Source organism: Schistocerca cancellata, chromosome 9 (assembly GCF_023864275.1).
Source record: "Schistocerca cancellata isolate TAMUIC-IGC-003103 chromosome 9, iqSchCanc2.1, whole genome shotgun sequence".
In the NCBI taxonomy this organism is placed as follows: Eukaryota; Metazoa; Arthropoda; class Insecta; order Orthoptera; family Acrididae; genus Schistocerca; species Schistocerca cancellata.
This window is the reverse complement of record NC_064634.1, coordinates 400,131,120-400,158,797: the sequence shown is the minus strand read 5'-3', so window position 1 is coordinate 400,158,797 and position 27,678 is coordinate 400,131,120. Positions and strand designations below refer to the sequence as shown.

The 27,678-nt window shown below is 40.5% G+C and overlaps 1 protein-coding gene across 1 annotated transcript in view; it reads left to right on the top strand.

Annotated features, from left to right (window-relative positions):
- The window catches only part of LOC126100406 (phosphatidate cytidylyltransferase, photoreceptor-specific), a 115,687-nt gene that overhangs the window by 39,222 nt on the left and 48,787 nt on the right, over nucleotides 1-27,678 (top strand). Inside the window, exon 5 of the mRNA XM_049910999.1 lies at nucleotides 23,012-23,214. Within this exon, the coding sequence (XP_049766956.1) occupies nucleotides 23,012-23,214 (203 nt within the window). The remainder of the gene's footprint in view (nucleotides 1-23,011; nucleotides 23,215-27,678) is intronic.

Genomic DNA, 27,678 nt, shown 5'->3' with positions numbered 1-27,678 from the left:
TGGACGATTTTACCATCTATTGCAGCGCGCAGTGTACACGTGTCCTGGAGCACTGTCTTCAGCGTTCTCTTGACCGTCTTTACTCCTGGAGTGTCGCCAATGGCTTCCGTTTTTCTGCCGAGAAGACGGTCTGTATTAACTTCTGGCGCTACAAAGAGTTTCTCCCACCGTCCTTACGACTCGGTCCCGTTGCTCTCCCAATCGTGGAGACAACCAAATTTTTAGGCCTTACCTTTGACAGGAAACTTAGCTGGTCTCCACATGTGTCATATTTGGCCGCCCGTTGTACCCGTTCTTTAAATGTCCTCCGTGTTCTCAGTGGTATGTCGTGGGGAGCGGATCGAACCGTCCTACTTCGTCTATATCGGTCGATCGTCCGCTCCAAGCTGAATTATGGGAGCTTCGTATACTCCTCTGCACGGCCATCCATCTTACGCCGCCTCAACTCCATACAACATCGGGGTTTACGACTTGCGATCGGAGCATTTTATACCAGTCCTGTAGAGAGTCTTCATGCTGAGGCTGGCGAATTGCCACTCACCTACCGGCGCGATATACTGCTTTGTCGGTATGCCTGTCGGCTACTGTCAATGCCCGACCATCCGTCTTATCGTTCCTTTTTTGACGACTCTCTTGACCGTCAGTACGGGTTGTATGTCTCTGCCCTGCTACCCCCTGGAGTTCGCTTTCGTCGCCTCCTTCAACACCTTAATTTTTCACTCCCTGCAACCTTTAGAGTGGGCGAGAGCCACACGCCACCTTGGCTCCAGGCTCAGGTCCGCGTTCACCTTGACCTCAGCTCGCTCCCAAAAGAGGTCACCCCCGGTTCGGTCTACCACTCCCGTTTTTTGGAACTTCGTTCGAAGTTCATCAACATGACTTTCATTTATACAGATGGCTCTAAGACCAATGACGGGGTCGGGTGTCCCTTTATTGTCGGGGCACAAAGTTTCAACTACCGGCTCCATGGCCATTGTTCGGTCTTCACAGCTGAGTTCTTTGCCCTCTACCAGGCTGTTCTTTACATCTGCCGCCACCGACATTCTGCTTATGTCATCTGCTCAGATTCCCTGAGCGCCATCCAGAACCTCAGTGATCCGTACCCGGTTCACCCTTTCGTACACCGGATCCAACGCTCTCTTCAGCAGCTGGTGGACGTCGGTTCTCCGGTTAGCTTTATGTGGGTTCCTGGCCATGTCGGTATCCCTGGGAACGAAGCTGCAGATGCCGCGGCCAAGGCTGCGGTCCTCCAGCCTCGGACAGCTTCTTGTTGTGTCCCTTCGTCCGATTTTAGCAGGGTCATTTGTCGGCGAATTGTATCGCTGTGGCATGCCGATTGGGCTGCACTTACCGACAACAGGCTTCGGGCCTTAAAACCTCTTCCCGTGGCTTGGACGTCCTCCTCACGCCCTTCTCGGCGGGAGGAGGTCATTTTAGCCCGGTTAAGAATTGGACACTGCCGGTTCAGCCATCGCCATCTGCTGACGGCTGCGCCGGCGCTGTTCTGCCCATGTGGGCACTTGCTGACGGTTAGACACATTTTACTGTCCTGTCCAGATCTTAACACACTGCGCCTCGATCTTCACCTGCCAAATACTTTCGATGCCATTTTAGCGGATGACCCACGAGCAGCTGCTCGTGTTCTTTGTTTTATCAATTTGACAAACCTCGCTAAGGACATTTGATGATGCTGTTTTTTAATCCTATGCCTGTCAGTCTGTCTTTTATCGTGTTTTCCCTTTTAGCTGTTGTTGTCATCTTGTGCCTCGCGGTGCATTCTTAGAGTAGTCAGGGCGCTAATGACCATTGAAGTTGTGCGCCCCAAAAAAAATAAAAAATAAAAATAAAAATTCTCGACATTGTGGCAACAAAAATCGACCATACGGAAAGTATACGCTATGGACTTCTACCTCTGCAAACTCTTCAAAATTTCGTGCAATGGTTTACTACATTTAATGCTGCATAATAACTGCGTTGAATATCGAAACAAAATTAAGTCATTTATGGGGGGAAGGTATCAGTCAAAAAGACGTGTAAAAATCAAATTTTTGGGCCAAATAGTTTTTGTGAAATCGAATGATAAGTGTGTCAAAGCAGTGGGAACACTATGTGTCTGCACAGGCGAGTAGTGCAGTGATGACAAAATCGCGCACAGTGCGGAATGCGTCGAGCACGTGTCTGCAGCAGCGAAAGGGTTAAGGAAGAGACAAAGCACTAGAAATTTCAAAAATTTGCATTCAAACGAATACATTTCATGAAATAAGGCACTTCGATATTGTTTTTAAATAATGAAAATATTAAGCACGCACAAGGTTTGAACTCATAACCTTTCGCGTAGCAGCGCAACACCTTAACCGTTACGCTAATGCACCTCGTGTGACTACATAACATCATGAGTGACTACATAACGCTATGATGACTATAACACGTCACGCAAAATACTGACAAACACTGTTGGTATGACTATGAATTACTCACGCTTCGTCGAAGTACAATAGGAAATAAACAATTACCGCTGTTCTTTATTGCGAAAAAGCGGTTCATGAGAGTGATACAAACACCTTTCCTTGCTATCGCCTGAATTAGGAGTCTTATTGCTTGTTTGGTTCAATTAATTAAAAGAATATGAAGCAATTGGTATAAAGAATGCTTTTTCCAAACTTTCTATAAAAGAATGTCTGCTATCAAGACATTGCTTTTGTTCTATTACTTTATTTATGACTGAACGTTTCTAAAACTGAAGACACTCGTCCATCCCATCCTGATTTAGGTTTTCCGTGATTTCCCTAAATCACTCCAGGCAAATGCCGGGATGGTTCCTTTAAAAGGGCACGGCCAACTTCCTTTCCCATCCTTCCCTAATCCGATGAAACCGATGACCTCGCTGTCTGGTCTCCTTCCTCAAAACCAACCAACTCGTCCATGCTCTGCACTGCAGTCGAGATGTGGCAACGTCGTTCTCTGTTCATTGGCTGACTGTGTTTTGTGACGTCAGATGCGCAGAACGAACCTAAACTCGGCCGCCAACATAAATGACGCGCACTTTAGTCACCCATCCTCAGTCCCCTCTCCCTGCCACCTGCCTCCCCCCCCCCCCCCCCCTCCCATGTACCCACCCCACCCGACAACACCCAGTCCACTTACCAAAATGCAACACTGGTACTGTGTGTCCATGCAGTACCACCTAGGGGCATAAGCATCTGCTGTGTGCGTGCATATGTTTCTGCATGTATTCATTTGTGTATTTGTGGTTTACTCTAGCTCAAAAAAGGATTACTCAGAAAGCAAGTAATTTTTCTTTCTTTTTGTGTGTGCCTCTACTACTCAACACTTAATCGATTTTGATGAGTGGTCTCCTTTAATTTAAAAGTATTTACATTTTACCAGAACTTTCCTACAATGTTTAGGCCTTTATTTGCTTTTTTAGTGTTGTTAACAGGTACTACGTTGTGTATACTACACCTACAAAACAGGAAATCTTACATAAGTTGAAAAAAATGCTTCGTACTCCTTCGCTGTGTTGTGGCCTGGCTAGTTTCATACCTATTACATATAAAAATCTCAGTTACTATCAAGCAGAATAATGAGTAATAAGTTTCTACAAGATTTCACCTGGTTTTAGTGCTGAGCTGTGTAGTTTCATGCAACAATGATAATGTAGGAAATAATGTTTGCAGGTGAGTAGAGATCTGCTGGTTCTAAGATTTGGTGTTTGGATAGTATATCTGAAGCAGTGATATTTTTTTCTTGTCTGTAGTTCATGGAAGTACTCTGATGTTTAACTATGTGATGGAATAGCAGTTGAACATAAATGCCCTGCATTTTCATTGTATTTTCAGTTCTGGTTTTGCCATGACAGTAGATCAAGATTACCTATTTTGAAATTGAAGTACAATAGCCACTTAATTTATAAAATGTGTGTGTTGCACTTGTGTGAGTTTCAATTTAAATTCTTTTTTGTCTGTTTATTTCTAAAGGATGTTTTAATTATTTGTCATTTGTCACTAATACAATTTGCAAGTAAGTCCTGAGCCAGGGACTTAGCGGTAAACTGACCACTTGATCATATAGTAACGTAATTACCTGTGCTTCAAACATTAAAGTACATCAGGCCATGTCTGTCACTGTTAGATCATGCTTTCTGGCAGTTAATTATTACTTTATATTAAAACTTTTTATTGACCAGTACAGTCAAATAATTGACTAATGTAATGGCTCTGATTAATTGCAGATAAAATTTTATGATTGAACATTATCCAGGATATTGTACAATTTAAGCTCATTACATTGTTCCTTTGCCCCTTAAATTCCACTTTTAGATTTCCGTTTTGTATAACTAGAAAGCTGTGATCTCTCAGGATTTTTTTGGTGCAGTTGATTAAGAGTGTGGTTCTGTATGTATTATCAAGTTACTATTTCCATTTTAGGCACAATATTTCAATGACTGACTAAGCCATCTCTTCAGCTGCTGAGAGTTTGCCGTTGTGTGTACTTAGTGCCTGGACTCCCACCAGGCTGTGAACTATTGTCGGTTTCACGCCACTGCTTACAGTACAGTTCAATCCCAATCACCCCCTATACTTTTTAATACCCTGTTGTTTTTCAGAGCTCATACTGGTATTCCGTGAAACATAAATTCTCTCAGCATTCTCCAACTCTGGTGGATGTGATGGACAGCAATATTTTAATAAGCTGAGTGCTGGACCTTGAGTATTCTTTAAATTGAAACCACCATCCCTATTTATTAAGTTTTCTAACATCTTTATATAGATAGACTCCTCCTTATTTGTGCTGTCCCAGAAACTTGATGGTCCATGCCTCTAGCGATCACCATTTGTCGCAAAGAAATTTTCCTTTCAGACAAAGTTAGCCATGCCATAGAATTGCAAGTAATGTTCTGAAGGACCGAGTATTCAAATAGTAGAATTGAACGGACAGTGCAGTCAAAATTAAGAACACGCGAGATAGAGGCTGAGACTGAGACCGAGGAACGTAAGCCAGAAATAGCTTTCTTTGTTAATGGGATCCAGTAACTGCAGAGGTCGCTGACCAGTACAGAAACATGGCATCCAGTGTATTTCACCCCCTTCAACTGGGATAAAAAGTATTTTTTGTAATTTTAAAGATGACTCAGTTCTCCGAAAACGGGTTCGTATGCACTCCATATGAATGTGTCGTGTCTTGCATGGGACAGACTATCAGAACAGATGGGAGAGATCCAAGAAGCATCAACCACATACCCAGTGAAAACAGCCAAGAAAATCAGCTGTCGCAGAGCGCTTCCTTGAATATAATCATGAAATGAAATATGAGACCAGTATTGTAGCACAAAAGCTAAGTTTCCGCGATGCCATATTGAAGGTGTTTGTCGAAATAAGTATTTAAGAAAACCTAATAAACAAGGACAGTGGTTTTAATTTAAATAACAAAAGGGGTCCAACACTTGGTTTATTAAAATCTTGCTGACCATTACATCCAACTGAGTTGGAGTTCACTGAGAGAAGTTGTGTTTCATGGAATATCATTACAAGTTCTGAAAACCAAAATAGTAGTGGGTACTAGTAATTGAACTCAGCTGTAAATAGCAACACAAAACCAACAAATAATCACAGTCTGCTTTGAGTCCAGGCAGCAAGTATACAAAGGGTGTTACAAAAAGTTATGCACAGTCGTCTCTAATGTTTTAATTTTTTGCAGGAGGAGAATGAAATTTTTTGGAACATACTTGGAACATTTAGCTATACATTGAGCCTACTCAATGTAGCCTCCATCAGTTGTGACGCATCTGGCCCAGCGTTATTTCCACAATGTAAATGCACATTGGTAAAATTGTGGGGATTGACTTATACATCATCGCTTGACACAGGAAATAAGGTCTATCTCACTATCAAATGTTTTAGTGCGCAGGTGGGCCTTCAGACGACCAAAGAAGTAAAAATCAGACGGAGCCAATTCCGGACTGTAGGGAGGATGAAGAACAATTTTCCAACCCATTAGCCTAATTTTCTCCTGTGTCATAAGGTCTGTATGAGGTTTGGCATTGTCATGGTGTAGTCTGATGAGCTGACCGGGAAGCTGTGGTCTGTGGGTCTTGATGGCATATCGCAGCTTGTCCAATGACAAACAGTAATGATCCCGGTTAATTGTGAAGCCTTGTTCCAAAATATCAATGAAAATGAACCACACTGATCCCAGAAGAAGGAGGCCATCACTTTTCAGCCTGCTGTTAATGAAAGTCTTGGTTTTTTCTTCCGAGGGGAACCTGGATGATGCCACTCCATGAATTGGGTTTTTTCTCAGGTTTGGACAAAAACAGCCCTGTTTCATCTTGGGTAATAACGCCGTCAAAGCACTGTTTCCACTCTTCAGTAAAGGTCTTCATGAGACTCTCGCACACATTCTTCCTCATTGTTTTCAATTCTCTTGTCAATAATCTAGGCGCACCACGTGCACAGATTTTTCTGTACCCAGTGATACCACACTACCCATTGACAAATGAGTCATTTCAACAAGCTGTCGTGTCGTCACACATCTGTCATATTGAATGATTTGATCAATTGTCTCCTTATTTACGTCACTCACTGCCATCGATGGTCTCGTGCTTCATGGATTGTCCAATAGAGAGAACTCACCTTCTTTAAACCTCTGCAACCACTGCTGGATACTACTGCGATCCTCTGTGTCCTCCCCATATACAGGGAGCACCTTCCTGTGAATCGGTGTGGTGGAGTCATTGCAAGGGGGGGCCACTCAGGCGAAAACGCTTGCTATTGGGTGGAGGGCCTTGACATCACGAAGAGGACCCTAGCGCAGCGCAGCCATATGCTTACACGGCAAATGCGCCGCACCAAAGACTCAGTGCCATGTTACTCATTCATTTTACTTTCGGTTTCGTTCGATACGCATCTGTGCAAGTCAAAAATAAAGGCATGGCAGGTTTTGTACATATTAAAGAGTAAATAAATGATAATTAAGATGAAAAATAACTCAATCATTTGAAGAAGAAGCAAATATTAATGTAGTCTGTTCCTACTGCCGTTTACCAGACAACAATGCAATCCATAACTGCCTCGTCTTTGCGGCACATTTCTTCATTTTTTCCATCTTTGCTGCTTGATTGAGATGCCTAATCCTTATAAATGTTCTCGTTTTTACGTAAAGAGTAATAACTGCTTCATGAACCTCAGGAAACTTTTGTTTTAAAATAGAGCACAGAGACTTTATGACATTTTTTTTGTTTACACGCTCCATTTCCGTGAAAAGCAGCAAATTCTTCTTCAAACTGCAACACTCTGTTTTCCCATGCTGGCGTTTGAGTGTAAAGACCACCATGAGATATAATTGATATCCAGTCTGCAGCATGATCTCCTTCACTTTTTGCTGCTGGAAAGCGTAGTGATTTATCAATGTTGTGGCACTTAAATGCAATATAGCCTGCAATGTATTTTACCACATCTGGAAGAACATCTGAGATTACAGAGTCATCCCCCATTGTTACCACATCTGTCAGTAAATTTTCTTCCACATTCACAGTTTCTGGGATTTCTCGTAGCGGCGCTTCGTCAACAACATTTACACAGAGCTCATTGGCAGTGAAACTTAGGGATGCAGAATCCAGGTCGACGTCACACTGGGAAGACTCTGTGTTTAATTCTGTAGTAACTGGCGTGTTCCCAGAGAAATAAATATCAATTGCATTACCCGTCAGTATAAGGAGACGTATCCTGTTCCTTACTTCAAAAGGTGTAGGATTGTTATAAAATATACCTAATCCTTGTACCCTAGAAAAAAAGTTTTCCAGGCAATCTTGATTCAGTCTACAAGTTAATATATTGCTAACTTTCAGACTTTCGAAAAGACCAAATAGAGATTTCATTGAAATTATAAAACCTTTTTGGAAAGACAACATTCTTTGTCACCAACGCACGTTGCTGAACAGATATCTAAGAATCTCTTCAAAGTATTTTCTTGAATTGTGAGATTTATTCCAAACCCACTACACAGGGGTGAGCATTTATCTTTTGGAAATCGAGAGTTCAAGACATCAAAGATGTCATTAACGAGTTCAATAAAATTACTTTCAACGTCTTTATGTAGAACATACTTCAAAGCCTGAGCTGTTCGTCATGAAAATAGGTGCGCTGCCATGCCTACATTCTGCCTTGCTCGTCCAATTACGTTTAAGTGCGCTTCAGTAATGTGGTGTGTTATCGTTAAGTCACTCTTTTGATGCTTTAAAAGTTCCTGTATAGCTGCCTTAGATATTTTGGATCCATCAGGTAGCGTAATGCCTGTATCCAAGAAATGGTTCCATAATACCTTGAACAGATGTGTTGTTGTTGTTGTTGTTGTTGTTGTTGTTGTTTTTTTTTTTTTTTTTAAATCAGATGACTTTTCTGCCTGCTTCAACGAAAGAACACGTCGGAGATCATTCGTTTTACTTCGTAAGGCTGCACCACATTTTATTAGTGCCGCTTGTTTCTGTGCATTCAGTTTTTTTAAAAGTTCGATCTCGGCCCTCAGTTCCTTAATTTCTAAATCCTTATTCACTACTTCAGTGAGTTCATGAACGCCATCTGTACATGTGGTTCGGTCGACTTTTTTTTCGGTGGCACAGTTTCTAAAGTCGTCAAAGTTCGCTTTTGCAAACTTCTTGCTCCACAGTGTTGTGTGCGACTTCCGGATCCCTAAGGAATGAATTTAATTTTATTATTCCTAAAATTATTTACCGAGTAGTTCTACTATACCTAAAATTTTTTACTAAGTACTTTGCAACTGCATTAACTTCTCACTAAAAATCAGATAAATTGACAAAAGTGATTAACTATCAGTGGCATAAGCGACTACAATAGCTTATTTTGATAAAAAGTAAAAATAAAAATTTAAGAGGAAATACAGGTATACGAACCCATAACCTCCAACATGGGAGTCAGAAACCATACCACTATGCTACAAAGTCAACTGGTCGGTATGAGCTATTCTTACAGAAGTAAATCTAAACAAATTACGCGAAATATGCTGATTTTGTCATTTGAACTATATACTAGCTTTAAAATAGTTAATATATCGAGAATACATAAAAATAATGGCTATTTCTATGACAAATGAAGCTATTATATCCAGAAGGAAAAGCAAATACACCTGAGCAACATTATTTATTGCCTGTACAATATAGCGAGTCATTCAATCCCGTAAAGCAATATAGTAATGCATCAAAAAGCGTTGCATTTATGTGAATTTGTTTGTATCACGGTAATTTTTCAGTTTCGGTTATTTAAATTGTTATGTATGTGCAGATGTCTTACCCTTTCGTTTGCATCACCGCTTTCTGCAATTTCTTCTCCATGCCAGTTCGGAATGTTTATGCAGGGGATTGCTGTTGGTAATAACTTCTTTCTTGAAGATAACCATAGAAGCTCATTACTCAGATCCCGTTCCTAATCTTCAGGCCGAAAATGAGCTGAACACACATGTGCAGTTTTCACATTCACTTTGTCCTTGCATTTGCATCAAACTATCCATTCACGTTGCAAGTCCTCATCCTTGGGAAAAACGAGATAAGTAACGTCCGTCGTCATTCAAGCAGTATTAATGCAATGTGCCATGGCACAGTTACACTGACCCTTGCTCATGACTGCCTCAAAACAAATTACTGAATGCACAGCAATGCAGCGTCCTCTCCGTGACGTCAAGGTGCGCAAAGGGCATCTGGGAGTTTTTTTTACTCGCTTGGGGCAGGAATGGCCTACCTGCTTTTTCTATATACCTTGGTCATTGTCGGTCTTGAAGAGGAACTCCATCACAGACTGTTGTCGCAACCTGACATCTACTTCACGGTCCATTATGGCTCACCTGTAAATAAAAGAAAATACTTTTATATACCAACTTATAGCTAAATGTTCCAAGTATGCTCATAAAAATGTCATTCTCCTCCTTGGGGGGGGGGGGGGGGGGGGGGGGGGTTGAAATAGAGACGGCTGTGCAAAACCTTTTGAATGCCCTTTGTACATAACAGTAGAACTTGTAGCTTGTGAAGAAGATGGCTTGGTTGGTCGTCAAAATACTACACATAAAACGGAAACAGCAACTCTGTAAAACACCTGGAAACTTGCTATTACTAACAGTAGTTTTCAGTTATCTAACTTTTTTTTCAGTAATGTATAATAGCTTCCAAAGGGCACTATTATTTTATTGAGCCGACTGACAAAATCTTGGAATTTGTAGGCACATTTGTATTAGCTTGGCTTTCTGAAAACACCCCATGGCCTGCTTCACAGTTTGTTTATCTGTGCTTCTGTTGTGCAGTTCATAATTCTAGACAGGCTCTCCCCTAATGCTGCAAAATTAGAACCACTAGAATAAATGATAGGTTAAAGAATGGTTTTTATCAAGCTAAGGTTGGTTTCTGTTTGTGACTTTTTACTTCACTTCTAATGATATCCTCTCAAATAAACTCAGTTGTAATCGGTTTTGATACAATATAATGTAAGTAGACATGAATATAATAGAGGGAAACATTCCACGTGGGAAAAATATATTTAAAAAGAAAGATGATGAGACTTACCAAACAAAAGCGCTGGCAGGTCGATAGACACACAAACAAACACAAACATACACACAAAAAAATCTAGCTTTCGCAACCAACGGTTGCCTCGTCAGGAAAGAGGGAAGAGAAGGAAAGACAAAAGGATATGGGTTTTAAGGGAGAGGGTAAGGAGTCATTCCAATCCCGGGAGCGGAAAGACTTACCTTAGGGGGAAAAAAGGACAGGTATACACACACACATATCCATCCGCATATACACAGACACAAGCAGACATTTGTAAAGGCAAAGAGTTTGGGCAGAGATGTCAGTCGGGACGGAAGTACAGAGGCAAAGATGATGTTGAAAGACAGGTGAGGTATGAGCGGCGGCAGATTGAAATTAGAAATTAGCGGAGATTGAGGCCTGGCGGATAGCGAGAAGAGAGGATATGCTGAAGGGCAAGTTCCCATCTCCGGAGTTCTGACAGGTTGGTGTTACTGGGAAGTATCCAGATAACCCGGACGGTGTAACACTGTGCCAAGATGTGCTGGCCGTGCACCAAGGCATGTTTAGCTACAGGGTGATCCTCATTACCAACAAACACTGTCTGCCTGTGTCCATTCATGCGAATGGACAGTTTGTTGCTGGTCATTCCCACATAGAACGCTTCACAGTGTAGGCAGGTCAGTTGGTAAATCACGTGGGTGCTTTCACACGTGGCTCTGCCTTTGATCGTGTACACCTTCCGGGTTACAGGACTGGAATAGGTGGTGGTGGGAGGGTGCATGGGACAGGTTTTACACCGGGGGCAGTTACAGGGGTAGGAGCCAGAGGGTAGGGAAGGTGGTTTGGGGATTTCATAGGGATGAACTAAGAGGTTACGAAGGTTAGGTGGACGGCGGAAAGACACTCTTGGTGGAGTGGGGAGGATTTCATGAAGGATGGATCTCATTTCAGGGCAGGATTTGAGGAAGTCGTATCCCTGCTGGAGAGCCACATTCAGAATCTGATCCAGTCCCGGAAAGTATCCTGTCACAAGTGGGGCACTTTTGGGGTTCTTCTGTGGAAGGTTCCGGGTTTGAGGAGATGAGGAAGTGGCTCTGGTTATTTGCTTCTGTACCAGGTCGGGAGGGTAGTTACGGGATGCAATAGCTGTTTTCAGGTTGTTGGTGTAATGGTTCAAGGATTCCGGACTGGAGCAGATTCGTTTGCCACGAAGACCTAGGCTGTAGGGAAGGGACCGTTTGATGTGGAATGGGTGGCAGCTGTCATAATGGAGGTACTGTTGCTTGTTGGTGGGTTTGATGTGGACGGACGTGTGAAGCTGGCCATTGGACAGGTGGAGGTCAACGTCAAGGAAAGTGGCATGGGATTTAGAGTAGGACCAGGTGAATCTGATGGAACCAAAGGAGTTGAGGTTGGAGAGGAAATTCTGGAGTTCTTCTTCACTGTGAGTCCAGATCATGAAAATGTCATCAATAAATCTGTACCAAACTTTGGGTTGAAATATAAAGAAATATGATGAGACTTACCAAACAAAAGCGCTGGCAGGTCGATAGACACACAAACATACACACAAAATTCTAGCTTTCGCAACCAACGGCTGCTTCGTCAGGAAAGAGGGAAGGACAGGGAAAGACGAAAGGATGTGGGTTTTAAGGGAGAGGGTAAGGAGTCATTCCAATCCCGGGAGCGGAAAGACTTACCTTAGGGGGAAAAAAGGACGGGTATACACTCGCGCGCGCGCACACACACACACACACACACACACACACACACACACACACACACACACATATCCATCCACACATATACAGACACAAGCAGACATATTAAAAGGCAAAGCCCAAACTCTTTGCCTTTTAATATGTCTGCTTGTGTCTGTATCTGTATATATGTTGGTGGGTCCGTCCGTCCACATCAAACCCACCTAACCACCTTCCCTACCCTCTGGCTCCTACCCTTGTAACCGCCCCCGGTGTAAAACCTGTCCCATGCACCCTCCCACCGCCACCTACTCCAGTCCTGTAACCCGGAAGGTGTACACGATCAGAGGCAGAGCCACGTGTGAAAGCACCCACGTGATTTACCAACTGACTTGCCTACACTGTGAAGCTTTCTATGTGGGAATGACCAGCAACAAACTGTCCATTCGCATGAATGGACACAGGCAGACAGTGTTTGTTGGTAATGAGGATCACCCTGTGGCTAAACATGCCTTGGTGCACGGCCAGCACATCTTGGCACAGTGTTACACCGTCCAGGTTATCTGGATACTTCTCACTAACACCAACCTGTCAGAACTCGAGAGATGGGAACTTGCCCTTCAGTATATCCTCTCTTCTCGTTATCCGCCAGGCCTCAACCTGCGCTAATTTCAAGTTGCCGCCGCTCATACCTCACCTGTCTTTCAACAACATCTTTGCCTCTTTACTTCCGCCTCGACTGACATCTCTGCCCAAACTCTTTGCCTTTACAAAGGTCTGCTTGTGTCTGTGTATGTGCGGATGGATAAGTGCGTGTGTGCGAGTGTATACCTGTCCTTTTTTCCCCCTAAGGTAAGTCTTTCTACTCCCGGGATTGGAATGATTTCTTACCCTCTCCCTTAAAACCCACATCCTTTCGTCTTTCCCTCTCCTTCCCTCTTTCCTGATGAAGCAACCATTGGTTGCGAAAGCTAGAATTTTGTGTGTATGTTTGTGTTTGTTTGTGTGTCTGTCGACCTGCCAGCGCTTTTGTTTGGTAAGTCTCATCATCTTTGTTTTTAAATATATTTTTCCCACGTGGAATGTTTTTTGGGAGGGGAAATGGGGTGTTGCTGCAGAGCACACTGTACTTATCTCTGATCAGGTACCTATATGTTAAGGTCAAGGTGATCTTAACAAGGACTTTGAAATACATTTAAATCAACTGATGAACTGTTTTACTCAAATTTTACTCGTTTCATTTCAGCAAAAGCAAGTTAAATAAACATTTTGTATAGGTATAACATAAGATGCACTCTGAAAAATACAGCAAGGTCAGTCTTCTCTTAAATTTTTGACAGAGTACTTCTAGCACTACTTCTGCTGTAAATTTGACGTTCCGTTTATGTGCATCAAAGCTATGCCATTCAGTTGGTTTTCTGCCACAGTGCTACAAGGATAGATTTTTATACATTGCAGCACAGAAAATGAACTTTTTTCTGTGCTAGTAATGATGGGCAGAATGGATAGGGGCTGAAGGAGGACTGCAATGTTTACAACATAAGATGAACTTTTATGAGCTTCTGCTGGAGATGTTGGCTTGAGGTTTTGTTTTTTCCTCAACTGATACCAGATCATCGGTTCCACTTACAAAGCTGTGAAATGTGGAAAATCATTTTCATATATTTCAGCACTCTTCTACACTAGACCCATCAGAAGTGATTTTAGTATTAGCTTCTTTAAGTGACTGACTGCTTCGTGTTGTGCTTTGGGGAATCTATAAGCCACTTCATTACACAGAAAATCTAGAAAAGGAATACAGATTGTCACTCTAAAGTATTCCTCATGGTACTCAGCGGGGGCATTCATTCGATTCTCATGTAGGGCAGTTGTTCTAGGAGTTTTTATATCAGTGCTAAATTTCTCAGCAAGTTCTGCTCGCTTAAAGACAGCATGGAAATGTAAAATACTGTCCTGACAAAGTTCTTTCAAGCTGTTGCACACTGCCTCAACAAGTTGCATTGCTTTTAATAATTGATTTCCTTGTCTTGAAGTTGTTGAGCAAGTGGCAATATTATACCAAGCACTTTGGCAAGGACACATAAACTTACAATATATTCTGATAAATGCACAGTGTGAAGTAAGGAAAATGCAGTCATTGCAGTACGCTCCCACTGTGAATGTGACGTAGTTTCTGCAGCACAATAGTTAGGCTAGGAACAATGTCTTGAAAATGCAGAACAGTATAATGCCTCTCTACTCAGTGTGTTTCACATAGTTTCTTCATTGTGTGAATCTTTTCTGCTGGGAGAGATGACTGTATTTCTTCCTCTGGTAAGCGTCATTGTTGAGTATATTCCCTGATGAAGTTTTTCGCCACTGAACCAATTATACCCATAGAATTTTGTACACAGCTTAGAATACGAGCTTTGCTTAGTGTGAGATTGATCCTAAGGCTGCCTCAGTGGCTGTAAATTGCTAATGGCTATTACTGTGATATTATTGCCTGAACTACATTAAGTTTACCAGTCATACTCATGACTCATCAAAGGATTGTCCTTGGCAATAAGCAACATCAATGGTTTTTTCTTTAACCTCCTTCAGGATGGTGTTTGCTAGCTTTTCAGCCATCAGATCAGTAATAGCAATTAATTTTAGAAATTCTTCTTGTACGTCACTACTCTCAACATCAAAGGATCATAGACATTGTGATAATTGTTCCAAGAAGCCTACATCAGTTGTCTCATGTGCTATTATAGTGAAAAAATTGGATTCCTTTAGAGTGGAATCAATCATTTTTACAGTGATAACATCAGCACAGCAATCTGTTCAATAATTTTGTGTTGTCTTGCTGATATAACGGGCAGCAGATGATGTTTGAAGTGATCACTGTCTCAAGCAAAAATCTATAGATACCAGTCTTTGAATGCTGGCCACTATTTTCACTGGAACCGAGGTTGGAATCTTCCTACATATCGGTCAGGGGCCTGAAGACAGTGTAATAAATCACCGAAACTGGTAGCCCAATAAAATAACTGTTTGGAAATTAGACAGCTTAAAGGTGTTTGATTTGACATTCTGCATTTTATTACCTTCTGCAACTTGCAGGGAACAAAATTTGCTAGGAGGTACCAAATGCATTTTAATCATTGAAATATTTTCTCACCTGTCAGATGTTGGCTTCTTTTCACCAAGTTACCAATATCATGTTCATCCACAATAGTCTCGTCATCACATAAACATTACCTACAAATGAATGAATCACTAGTAGAAACTGAATCCACAATCACTGGAAGTGATGCCCCTTCTCCAGCATTAATTTCACATCCACCTTTTAAGTTTTTCCAGAAAATGCAGTGAAGTGTCATTTGACATTTAGACCCACTCATATTGTCTCCTGGTTAACACACAGCGGAAAGCAAACACAATGCTTACAAACATTGCTGAAGTGATTAGTTTTGTCAATTCATGCCACAAGTAACAGATTGCCAATCTTTCTTGTTTAAATTGTACTGAATAGGAATAGCAGTACATCTATTACAGCCATCTACTGGCCATAGCTGCAAGTATGTACGTGCAAAATCCATGGGTCATGAACACAATGTTTTAACAAGTGATGTTTTATGATTTTTATCAAACCCCACCACAGGAGGAGATGGAGGGAGGGGAGGGGGGGGGGGGGGGGACATGCTCGAAACCAGCGGATATGATTAATGCCATAACATCACTACATTTAAGAAATATAATTACATAATCTATGGCAGTTATTTTGTTTTGTCTTTTCTCTGTCATACAAAAAAATCTATACTCGAATCCTGTTGAACACACTTCAGAGGGTGGAAGAGAGAATATTTCCAGAGTTTTAGTGTACATTTTGCTCTTCTAGAACAACAACTGGCATGGTATTCTGAGCAGACAACTGCATGAGAAATAGAGAAAACAATAGTGAGTTCTCTCCCTAATGTTCTGTATCTGTAAAATAGGTCACTGAGTGTAACGTAATGCAATCTGCACTGTCTGCATACTTGATAAATATCACCACATGATAAGCGCAGTGTTTAGACTCAGGTACCAGAAATTGTTGAAACCAGGAGTTCAGTTTGCCTGAAAGATTCGACTGAAATGCCTTGTGAAAAGAAGAAGAAGAAAACTATACAGTGTCACAGTGTTTGTTAAAAGTTTTGCTGCAGTAAGCAGAGAATAATTGTTGCCATGTCAGAATAAATGTTTCTCTCTTGCAGGTAGTTATTAATATTGCCTATATACATACTATTGGACTTGAAACACTACCTTTCTTGGATTTCTGCTCCTCATCTTGTACAGTTTGTTCAAATAGATTGTCATGACCAACTCAAGGTCATCAGTCAGTAGTGATCTCACTACAGAGGCTTTGTCAAGAAAGTAATTTGCTGGCTTGTTTTCCATCACCACAGTTCCTGATAGATGATGTCTATGAAACCTGCTCATCGAGTGAGGGACAAAAAGTATAGATACAATATGCAACCTTGTTTAAGCCAGTTTGTTGTGGGAAATTACTTTAAGGTATCACTTTGGTATAGAGCCAGGCCAGTAATGCAGTCATACAAACTACAAAAAGCAGGGCAGCTAAAATGTATCCACATAAAATCTCTAGGCACCATTTCTAAAGTCTTTTTTGGTATATAGAACATTAGGAAAAGAAGTTTTTGTGTTTTCTCCAATTATCTTGCAGTTGTATACCCAGAATATCATGTCAGTTGTGCTTCTAGAATAGCAAAATGCACACTTAAACTTTGGAAGTATTTTTTCTTTAACCCTCTGAAGAGTGTTCAACAGGATTCGAGTATAGATTTTTTTTTACTTTCACTGAGAACAGAGACACCACAGTAATTGCCACAGTTATGTAATCATATCTCTTAAGTATAGTGACATTATGGCATTTATCATATCAGCTGGTTCTGCTATTGGAGAGTAATACTCCACTTTGAAACAGTTCTAGAGTAGTAGTATGTAGGCCAGAAGTCTCTATTGCTTCCAGGTTTCTAAGAGCTTTTGTAAACTTTTTGAATAAAGGTGGTGCAGTCATCCAATGTTGTGGAGGTTGAAGCAAGCTGTGAAACTAGCCAAAGAAAGTCATCTGCATCGTAAGAGTTATGGTTTTGTAATAAGCTCTACTTTAACAACCTTTTTTGCCACTCCAGGCTAAAATAGAAACCCTTTAAGATTCCTTAAAAGTGGCATAATGTTAAAATGCACTGGGCACTGGCAATTGCCTCAGTTTTAATTAGAAATTTAGTAATGCTTGAGTAAAACAATGGCTTCAGCTCTTTAACTCACCAAAATTATTTTAATCCTGCAAGTACAGAAATGGCGCATTTTATATATTTTTTGTTTCCATCCAGTAACAGCCAGGGCAAAAGCAAGTCTTTTCTTGTGTCTGTGATTTGTGAAGATCAGAAATGTTTAAAGTGTCTTGAACAATGCATAAAAATTCTGTAGATCTTTGGTTTCACCTTGTGTAGCTTCACTTCTTTTTGTCTGTTATTTGTGTTTCAGCTCTTGAAAATATACTGTCTTCCTTGTAAAGAATGGATTCTGAGTAGAAGATGGATAGTCTCCATTCAGGCATTGACAATATTTAAAATTTCCTTGTCACTGTATTCACACCAGTTTCACTTTTACCAGTTCTCAAAGCAAACTACTGAATAATATTTCAATGTATAGTCCATTCCAAAACTACTTTGTGTTTTTGACTCGATGATGAGCCAGGTAGACTCAGAGTTTTTCACCCTGTGATGACAATTTCATTTTGAAGTTTCAATATGTCAGGTTTACACCTTGTGGGAGAAGGACTTTTAATGGGTAGGAAGCCTGAGATAACAATTAATACATTTGGGGTCTGTCTACGGTGTTCCTTGCAATCTTTGTGATCACAGCATATTTTTTGTTGCATTATTGGATGATAACAGTCAGTAAGAGGCCAGTGTTTAAAAGTACAAATGCAGCCACGTAATCTTAAAGAATTATGTAGATAGAACTAGGTGTTAGTGATGAAGATGTCATGCTAAGCAGAGAGCCAAAAAAGCAATAAACTGTTCTCACTGCAACTTTATATCACACAGAGCAATGAAATCAATGGTAGTGTGTGCTACCTCGAGGGTTACAGTAGCTGTTCTTTCTTATCCTGTGTTGTTATCAATCAGATCCAGTAGTGTTCTCACATTCGTTGTGCCAGTTATCATTCTGATCAAATATTTCAGACCATGTTTCCTAATGCCTTCCCCAAGTGGTATGTGTAGTTGTAATATTGAATGAGCCTACATAGAATCACACACAGAACCATGTCACTGAGCAGTAACAGTGTTTCAGGGAGGTAACCATCACACATGTGACTATGGTACATGTCCAGAAACGTGCAGAGATGCCCAGTTTTTCTCAAAACATATTTCCCCCATTCTTACCGTATCACCATTGGACTTTTGAGAGGGAAAGAATACAAGAAGGAAAGAGACAAACACCACAGGATTAAATTTCATTGGCTTGACTTTGTTCAAGTTGGATATCAATTTGTTAAGAAGTGGTGAAGGGCCTTTGAATTTGAAGTTGTTCACTGTGAGCTTTGTGAACTGTGACAGGTGATATTCAGATACAAAACTGCATCACACTGCTGTGAACAAGGTATACTTAAGGTCCTTGTAGGCAGTTTATCTGACAAAACCATTTCTTGTGATGCAGCCATTGGGAGACAAAGGAGAAATAGTTGTGTTTCTCGTGTGTTTTGTAACTGCTGGGCACGTCCTGCTTTGCATCTGAGATGGAGATTATTTGGCTAGGCCTGATTTGTAACCATATCCAATAAATATACAGGATATCCTGTATTAGCCATTAGGACATACCATATTGGTTTTTGTGTTCACACTTCAGTCTCAGGCTAGGTCACACCCAGCAAATACTTAAATCAGATCTGAAACCTCAAACAATCTTAGTGAGGACAGTTGGCAGAGATCATACCAGTCACACTGCATGGGCAATGTTTTTAGCTGAGAAAGCCACACATGAGGTCTATATCATACATCCACCAGTGCTTTTTGCATGATGTACACAGAAAAGCAGTGAATGAACAATGGAAGGAAAGTAGAGATATAAAAATACGTATTTGCAAAGTGGGGAGTCACATAGTTGTAATGCAGTGACTGCAAGTAGTCAAGTAGTTATAGAAACAAAAAGAAGAAGAAGAAATGGTTGAATTCAGCTGAACACTGGACCAAAAATTTTGCCTGCTGACTGCTTTACTGAAGTTATTGAAAATTAAGGTGGTCAGTTTTTATTAACTTTGGGATTGGTTCAATTTTCGAATATTAATTCTTTGTATGATTTGAAAACTAAACTGAAAATATTGGACTGCTGTAATTGCCTGCTTTTCTGTAGATTCTGTATTTCAGTCTCTTTATCACCTGATTTGCCTTCATTTCTTTCTATATTTTGATTGTGTTTTGTATTTTCATTGCCTTAACAAAAATGATATTATAAGTGCATACAACTTTTGGCTTATAAGTTCTAGTGTCATCTGAACAGAAATTATCAAAGGAGGACCCCTGTATGTATTTGGTTTTTGGAACTATTTTTGATGCACTTCGGAAAGTATAAAAGACTTCCTGACAGGAAGGGACGCTAACTAGATCTTTGTCTTTTGTAGGCAATGTCCTTACCAACTGAACTACTTACATACAACTAATGAGCAACTTTCACATCTTAATTCTGCCAGTACCTCTCTTTAAATGTGTATCTTGGAGAACTGTTTCCATATTAGTAGAGAACTAATAACTTGTTCAAGTGTGATAGCTACAACAAATTGCTTTAGCTACCATATTAAAGTCTAGTAAGATGTGGACTAGCATTGGACCAGAAGACTCAATAGTGCCTTAAAGACTAATTTTTTTAAGGATTTAACTCACTAACCAATAGAAATGTATTTTGAATGAACCTTTCACTCTGCAGTGAAATGTGCCCTATTATGAAATTTTCTAGCATATTAAAACTGTGCTGACTGAAAAGCTAGCACCTAACATGCCATGGCAATGCTCTTCCCAAGTGATGAAACAAACTTTCATTCTAGAAGCAATGCCCTATGCTATGATTAAGCCATTTCTCCATAGTACCCTTGCTTGTAGTGCAGGAGTGCTAGTCCTGCAAGGTATGCAGGAGCAATTCTATGAAATTTGGAAAGTAGCGGAAATTTACTGGCTGAAGTAAATCTTTGAGGGGAGGTTGTGAGTTACTGCAAATTACAACATAGCCACAGACAAACAAAAACCAAATGGAGCCAAAATTAGCACAAGGGGAGCCAAGCGTGATGTGGTCAATGAATTTTAAAGTAAAATTCTGTCTATTGAATTCATAATGGCATTGTAGTGGACGACGACGGAGAAAAGAGCGAAATATTAAACATCTTTTTTCCAAAACTGGTTCAAAAAGGAAGGTTGCACTGTAGTAACTCCTTTAAATCATCATACTAATGGGAAAATGGCTGATATAGAAATAACCATTGGCTAGAAAAGCAATTGAAATCGCTCAATAGAGGGAAGGCCACTGGACCTGTTGGGATACCAGTACAATTCTACATAGAGTATGCAAAAGAGCTTGCCCTTGTTGTAGCAGCAGTGTGCCATAGATCTCTGGAGGAGTGAAGTATTCCTGATTGGAAAAAAGCACAGGTCATTCTTGGTTTCAAGCAGTGTCGTCACACAGATTGCAAAACTATAGGCTTGTATCTCTGACATCTGTAAGTTGTAGAATTTTGAAACGTGTTTTATGGTCACATTTGATAATATTTTTAGAGACTGAAAACCTGTTATATAGGAATTAATATGGGTCCAAAAATGATGATTGTGTGAAAACCAGCTGTTCGTTCATGAGACTCAGAAGGCAGTGGATGCGGGTGCCCATGTAGAGGCCGTGCTCCATAACTTCTGTAAGGTATTAGATATAGTTACGCATTTCCGCCTATTGAACAAAATATGAGTGTACAGATTATCAGACCAACTGTGTGATTGGAATGAAGAGTTTCTAGGAAACATTACACAATATATCATTCTCAATGGAGAGATGTCTTCAGATATAAGTGACTTCAGGCACATCCCAAGGGATTGCGATAGATTCTTTACTGTTCACAAGTATTGAATGAAATAGTAGACATCAGAAGTTCTGTTAAGCTTTTCACAGATGAATGTGGTAACTTCAGTAAAATGGAAATGACACTCACATCTCTCAAAGTCCCAGCCATCATTAAAATCCTTAAAAGCTAAGTATTCTAGTGGTTATGATAACATATCAAGAAGCTAATCAAGAGTGCTCATGTGAGTTGAATTCTATCTTAAGTTAGTTGTGTGATCAATCTCATATCAGTAGAAAATTCCCATAATGGATAAAATATGCTGTAGTTTAAGCTTGTTTACAAGAAGGGAGATAAAGAGGTACCATCAAACTATCAACCAATTTCACTTTTGCCAGTTTTTTCAAAAATATTTGAAAAGATTGCATTCAAGCATCTCCTTAAGCATTTGACTGAAAGTAATGTAGTGTCCAAGTCACAGTTTGGGTTCCTTAAGGGTTGCGATATAGAGTAAGCTATTTACACATACATTGAGAATGTACTTAATTCATTTGACATCAAATTAGGTGCATTTTCTGTGACTTGTCAAAAGCTTATGACTGTGTAAATAACATCATTCTCTTAAGTAAATTAGAATATTATGATGTCACCGGCAGTGCTGAGAAATGGTTCGAGTCTTACCTAACTAACAGGAAACAAAGAGTTGTTGCTGTGAAATACATGTGTGGTAAGCAGTCAGTCTTCATCGATTTAAAATTAGTTACATTCGGTGTTCCTCAAGGTTCCATCTTGGGTCTGTTGCTTTTTCTTGTGTACATTAATAACCTCTCATCTGTTACACAGCCGCACGGGATTAGCTGAGCGGTCTAAGGCGCTGCAGTCATAGACTGTGTGGCTGGTCCCGGCGCAGGTTCGAGTCCTCCCTCAGGCATGGGTTGTGTGTTTGTCCTTAGGATAATTTAGATTAAGTAGTGTGGAAGCTTAGGGACTGATGATCTTAGCAGTTAAGTCCCATAAGATTTCACACATATTTATTTTCATCTGTTACACTGCGAGATGCTATGACAATCATCTAATTTTGAGTCTGTGGAATGAAAACTGAATATAACCTAATCTAACAGGAAAGGGTGACAATGGTACACGCATCACAAAGTGGCTCGCACAGTATAGATGTAGATGTAGATGTTGATGTTGATGTTCGCCGTCCGGTGTGGCCGAGCAGCCCTAGGCACTTCAGTCTGGAACCGCGCGACTGCTACGGCGCAGGTTCAAATCCTGCTTCAGGGATGGATGTGTGTGATGTCCTTAAGTTAGTTAGGTTTAAGTAGTTCTAAGTTCTAGGGGACTGATGACCTCAGATGTTAAGTCCCATAGTACTCAGAGCTATTTGACACCCTCCCCCCCCACCCCACCCCCCCTTAGAGAGCTCAGTCGGTAAGAGCATTGCACATGAAAGACAAGGTTCTGCCTACGAGTTCTAATCTGGTAGACAGTTCTAATGTGCCAGGAAGTTTTAATACAAATATAGCTTTGGCGAAAACTTTGTAATACCTTATATGTTTACATTTTTTCTTTTTAAAGCTGAATGCATGTTAATATGTAGAGTTGAAATGAACAAATTACTTCTTATTTATTTTCTTCATATTCTTACTTTTTTGTATTCTTATTTTTTTTATCACAAATTAAGCAAATGTCACCAATCTGTTACAGGATTATTTGAGAGTTCTCGTTACATACCACCGCTTCATCTCATTCTCATTGTACTTAGTGGGCTTTATCTGGTTTGTATTGTCTCTCGTGAAGAAGTATTACATGCGGCAGTTCTCCCTGTTTGCCTGGACACATGTTGTGCTATTGATTGTTGTTACTCAAAGCTACCTCATCCTGCAGAACATTTTTGAGGGACTCATTTGGTAAGTCAACAAAATGGATATCTCAGTTGTAAATAAATATACTATCCATGCACATTGTCTTACACATCTGTCCCATAGGACTTAATTGGCTTGTCATTGAACTTTTAAAATTACCACCATTGCCAACATCACCTTGCAGATGTCAGCAGCAACTTAACCACATTTGTGGTCTTGTTCTGGACAGAGATATTATTTCTCTAATTGGTAGAAATGCTGTGGCAAAATGGAGTTCGCATTTCCACCAGTCACTTGTTTGCTAAGTGGTGTTACAGAAAATGTGTGTGGACAGTAATTGGATAAATACAACAGATGCATGTACCTAAATAAATACAGCATAATGTAATTGTGTGTATATTCAGGAAAAGACAGTGAAAAATTAAATTACATGGAGAGTGATTTAAGGCTAATGAATAGTAGCAATCCCACAGACTCAAGTAAATGGGATTAGGAAGGCATCAGTGAGTTTCTTTAATCCAGAATAGAGGAAAGATAAAGTTCTAGGCTCAACCATCAGAAAAAAAGTTGTGAGAGAGGATGAGAAACTTCATTAGATTGTCAAGCTGAGAGAGACAGAGACATGCCTTGTGTTGCTGGTGAAACCTTTTAACTCTCTCTCTACATTTTTTCATTATTACTTTGGGCCGTTCTGTCATAAATTTATTTTAATCCATTCCCCACACTATTTGCTTGTGCTGAGTTTCTCACTCATTCCTCTCATGCTATCATTTTGTTTCATTGTATTATCTGTTCTTCTCACTCCAGTTGCTGTCACTTTGTATATCCACACTTTATCATTTGTATAGCAACTTCCAGTGTAATGCATTGAAAGTGTATCCATCCTATAGTAGAAAGATGGTAGGTAGTCGAAAGCAAACTTCGAATTTGAACAAATATTTTTATAACAACACTTCATTAATCTATTAAGCAGTAATGACAGCAGATTACACATCACTTAATCTCGTTACGTAGAGGAGCACTGGGTCGCAGACAGGCACAATGAAAAAAGAATGCTAGAAATATTTCAGCTTTTGGAGAAAGCCCTTCTTCAGAAGGCTTGACAGGCCTTGAGACAGTGGCCATGTGCGAGTTGTTGTTGTTGTTGTTGTTGTTGTTGTGTCAACGTTTGTGAATTTTCAATTTCTGAAGAAGGGCTTCGTCTGAAAGACAGAATATTTCTAGCATTCGTTTCATTATATCTGCCTTTGATGCTAAGCCTCTTTGTGGTGAGCAGCAATCTATCCTTCTGGTATTATTGTTTTCTGTCTTAGACTTTCCATTTTTTTACATAATTTAATCTGGCAGATACAGCTGAAACTGATTACCAAGATTCAATTATATGGTGTGTCTTCTCAGGTAAGTGTTTGGCTCAAACAACTTAGTATGTCATATTATGTTTCAATTGTTTAAGATAAACAAGAACAACAGATAAGGCCCAAAAATTTTACTCAATGTAGTGCTCCTGTACCATTTCTAATTACGAGTGAACATGGAATTGTAAGATCCAGAGTAAAAGTAGATACAAAGGTAGAAAGAAACATTCATCATGTAGGAATTTTTAAAAAATTTTGATAATAAGAATTTATTTATTAATAAGATATGCTACTGGAAAGTCCTTGCTTGCTGGAATATGTATAATGGAAAGAGTAAAGATAAAAACTTACCATACAGTTGAAACATTGAGAGGACTATAGTTCCATAAACAAGACAGAAAATGTTACTTGGCTTTCAGACAAATGTGTCTTCTAAGTTAACACCACACACACACACACACACACACACACACACACACACACACACACATGGCTATATTGTTCAGGCCGACTACATTCTAGCAGCGCTGCACCTTGGCTAGGCACTGAAATTAGTTTTGGTGTGTTTGGAGAAGCTACAACGATAACTTAAAGCAGCAAGACAAACTCCTCTTTCTCCTCTAGCATTCAGGAAGGGATGGCATTCAGTGTGATAGAGAAAGACAGGAAGGAAGATGAAGATATTGGTTGTCTTCACCAATTCTTGTGGCCCAATTAGAATTTGGGAAAGAATGAGAGATTTTGAATCATATCTTGAATGGACTTGGAAGATTGCAAAAGCAAAATTTTTTACTCTCTGTAGCAGGAACAGTGCCATTGTGAAGATAAACATTAGAACTCACAGTGCTGCTACTTCTTGGCTAGTTGTGAGCTAGATGCATTCACTGCAATTTTGAATGCCTGTGTCATTTTTCCCAATGAAATAGAGTTGAATAGAAAATTGGTGACATCATTTCTTCGTGATATCATGTGAAGAAATTCATTTAGAGGCATAATGAAATTTGTACAGTTTGACTTCAGGGAACTAAATTCAGTAAGATGGATAAAACAGTTTACTTTGATGTCAGTATCTTGGGATGATTTCATGGAAAATCATTCCCTGCTTTACTGACGAAGACAAACCTCAGAATTGATGAATATCTGTTTCCCACTGAGACTAGATAGCAAGCAGATACATATGGCTTAAAATTGTGATTGGCAGCATACATAGACATTAAGTTATTTTCATTGAGTTCCCAGACGACCTGGTAAGTGATGAACATTAAACAGTGAATCAAGCCTTTGTTGAAATGAAATGTTCTCACGAAGCTTATGGCACCATTACTTGGATGCAGAAGGAACATAAAACAGAAAAATTTTTCACATCTTTGTACCAGACTGGAATATAGAAGAAAGAAAGTGTAAGGCTAGTGAGTTACAGTGAACTGTTCAAGAACAACAATAGAAACATCAGCAACAGCTAGTTGTGTAAACTCCACTGACTGGGAACGATTTCGACCCTAGTTGAGAAACTGACTGGAGTTCAGGAATTTTTGTTGTGTGACAGAAACTTGGATCAATGGAATTAAGGTCAATGTTGATCTAAATTATCAGAAAACACTCTTGACAGCACTGCTACAATCAGCCATCGACACTAGTATCACCATCAGTGGACACTGGAATGGAGGGAGATGAGCTGGCATGGGGAGAGCAGCAGAGTAGTTCAGAAACCTCCCATGGAGGGGAACATGCATCGTGTAGTACTGGCGACCCACTGGTGGAAGTGTTTACTTGTGGATGGCAGTAACCGGAGTGGGCCAGTGCTCACACTGAGCTCAATCATCACAGACCTCGCCTTGCGATTCCTGCCAAGTGTTGACGTGTGCTTCATTGTTAGCTGCCTGCACCAATTGTGTGCTGAATTTATTACTGTACACATTTCTACATGGGTTTGGATGTTCTGCTTCCCGTAGATTGACTCACACAGTGAATTTGTTTTCTCCCATGGGATTCTGGTCCCCAGTTATTGAACCATCGTCAGCCTGTGATGCACCCGTGCCGACAGTGTAGAGTTGTGGCATTGTCTCACCTGCGGAGATACCAAAGTTGTGACAAAGAACATTCTTAGCCGTGTACACCTCTTTTTTTTTTTTCCCCTCAAAACTCTTTCTCGTAATGTTAACTTGGGGCCACAGTGAATCTGTCATTTTTGCAATGCTGGCAGGTGCAGTGCATGTATGGTCCTATAGGCGTAGTAGCAACTGCAGACCATGAGTAGCAACAGCAGCAAATGCAGGTGCAGGTAAATCATAATGCGAATTCATTTCGCACCCTGGCCTCACCACTGGGTTGGGCCAGGTGCCCGCAGGCAGTTTTCTTCACTGTCCCCTCCCTTGTTTGTCAGTTTTGATGAGTCTACAGAATGGTGGGAGGATTACCTCTGCCGCTTCTTGCTGTACTGCCAGTTAAGGTGTATTGTCGATTATTGGTAAGGCTGTCTTCTTGTTGTCTGAGGATACAGGTTTATATGAAATTGTCCAAAATTTGAAGAACTCTACTAAGCTTGAGAAACTTCCCTTTGCCAAGCTTTGTCGGTGGCTTATGTAGTATTTTGGTTATCAAACCCATGTGGTTGCGAGGTGATAGCAGTTCAACTAACACTAATAGCACCTGTGGCAGTTGTATTCAGCCTGGAATGCCTATTTGCAGGTTCTTTCATGCAAGTGTCATTTTGGGTGTCTCAAATGTACTATCACTTATACAGACTCACCCGTTTGTGATGTGATTGTTTGGTTACAGACTAGGGAATTGACCTTGTCCAACCTTCCTTCAGCTGATGATGTCCAAATTGTGGAATTGCATGAGTGAGTGAGATACATTCTTTAATTGGTGGGTGGCTCAATTAGGTGTCCTATCGTGTACCCCAGGTGGCTTCGTCTCCCACCATGTCACAATATGTTGTCTCTGTTGACGATTCTGCTGCAGTGGCTTACAGTGCTGCCCCCTTCGTCCATAGGTTCACGTCTCTCACAGGATTGTAATTCCTGCTTGTGCCAGTTTTCCAATCCTCAGGATCGTTCTCATTCTGCCTTTTGGGTGACACAGCTGTCCTGCCCCGATAGTCTCGTCCGACACCCCATTGTTTTCCCTAGATACTGGGGCTCTCTTCACTGCA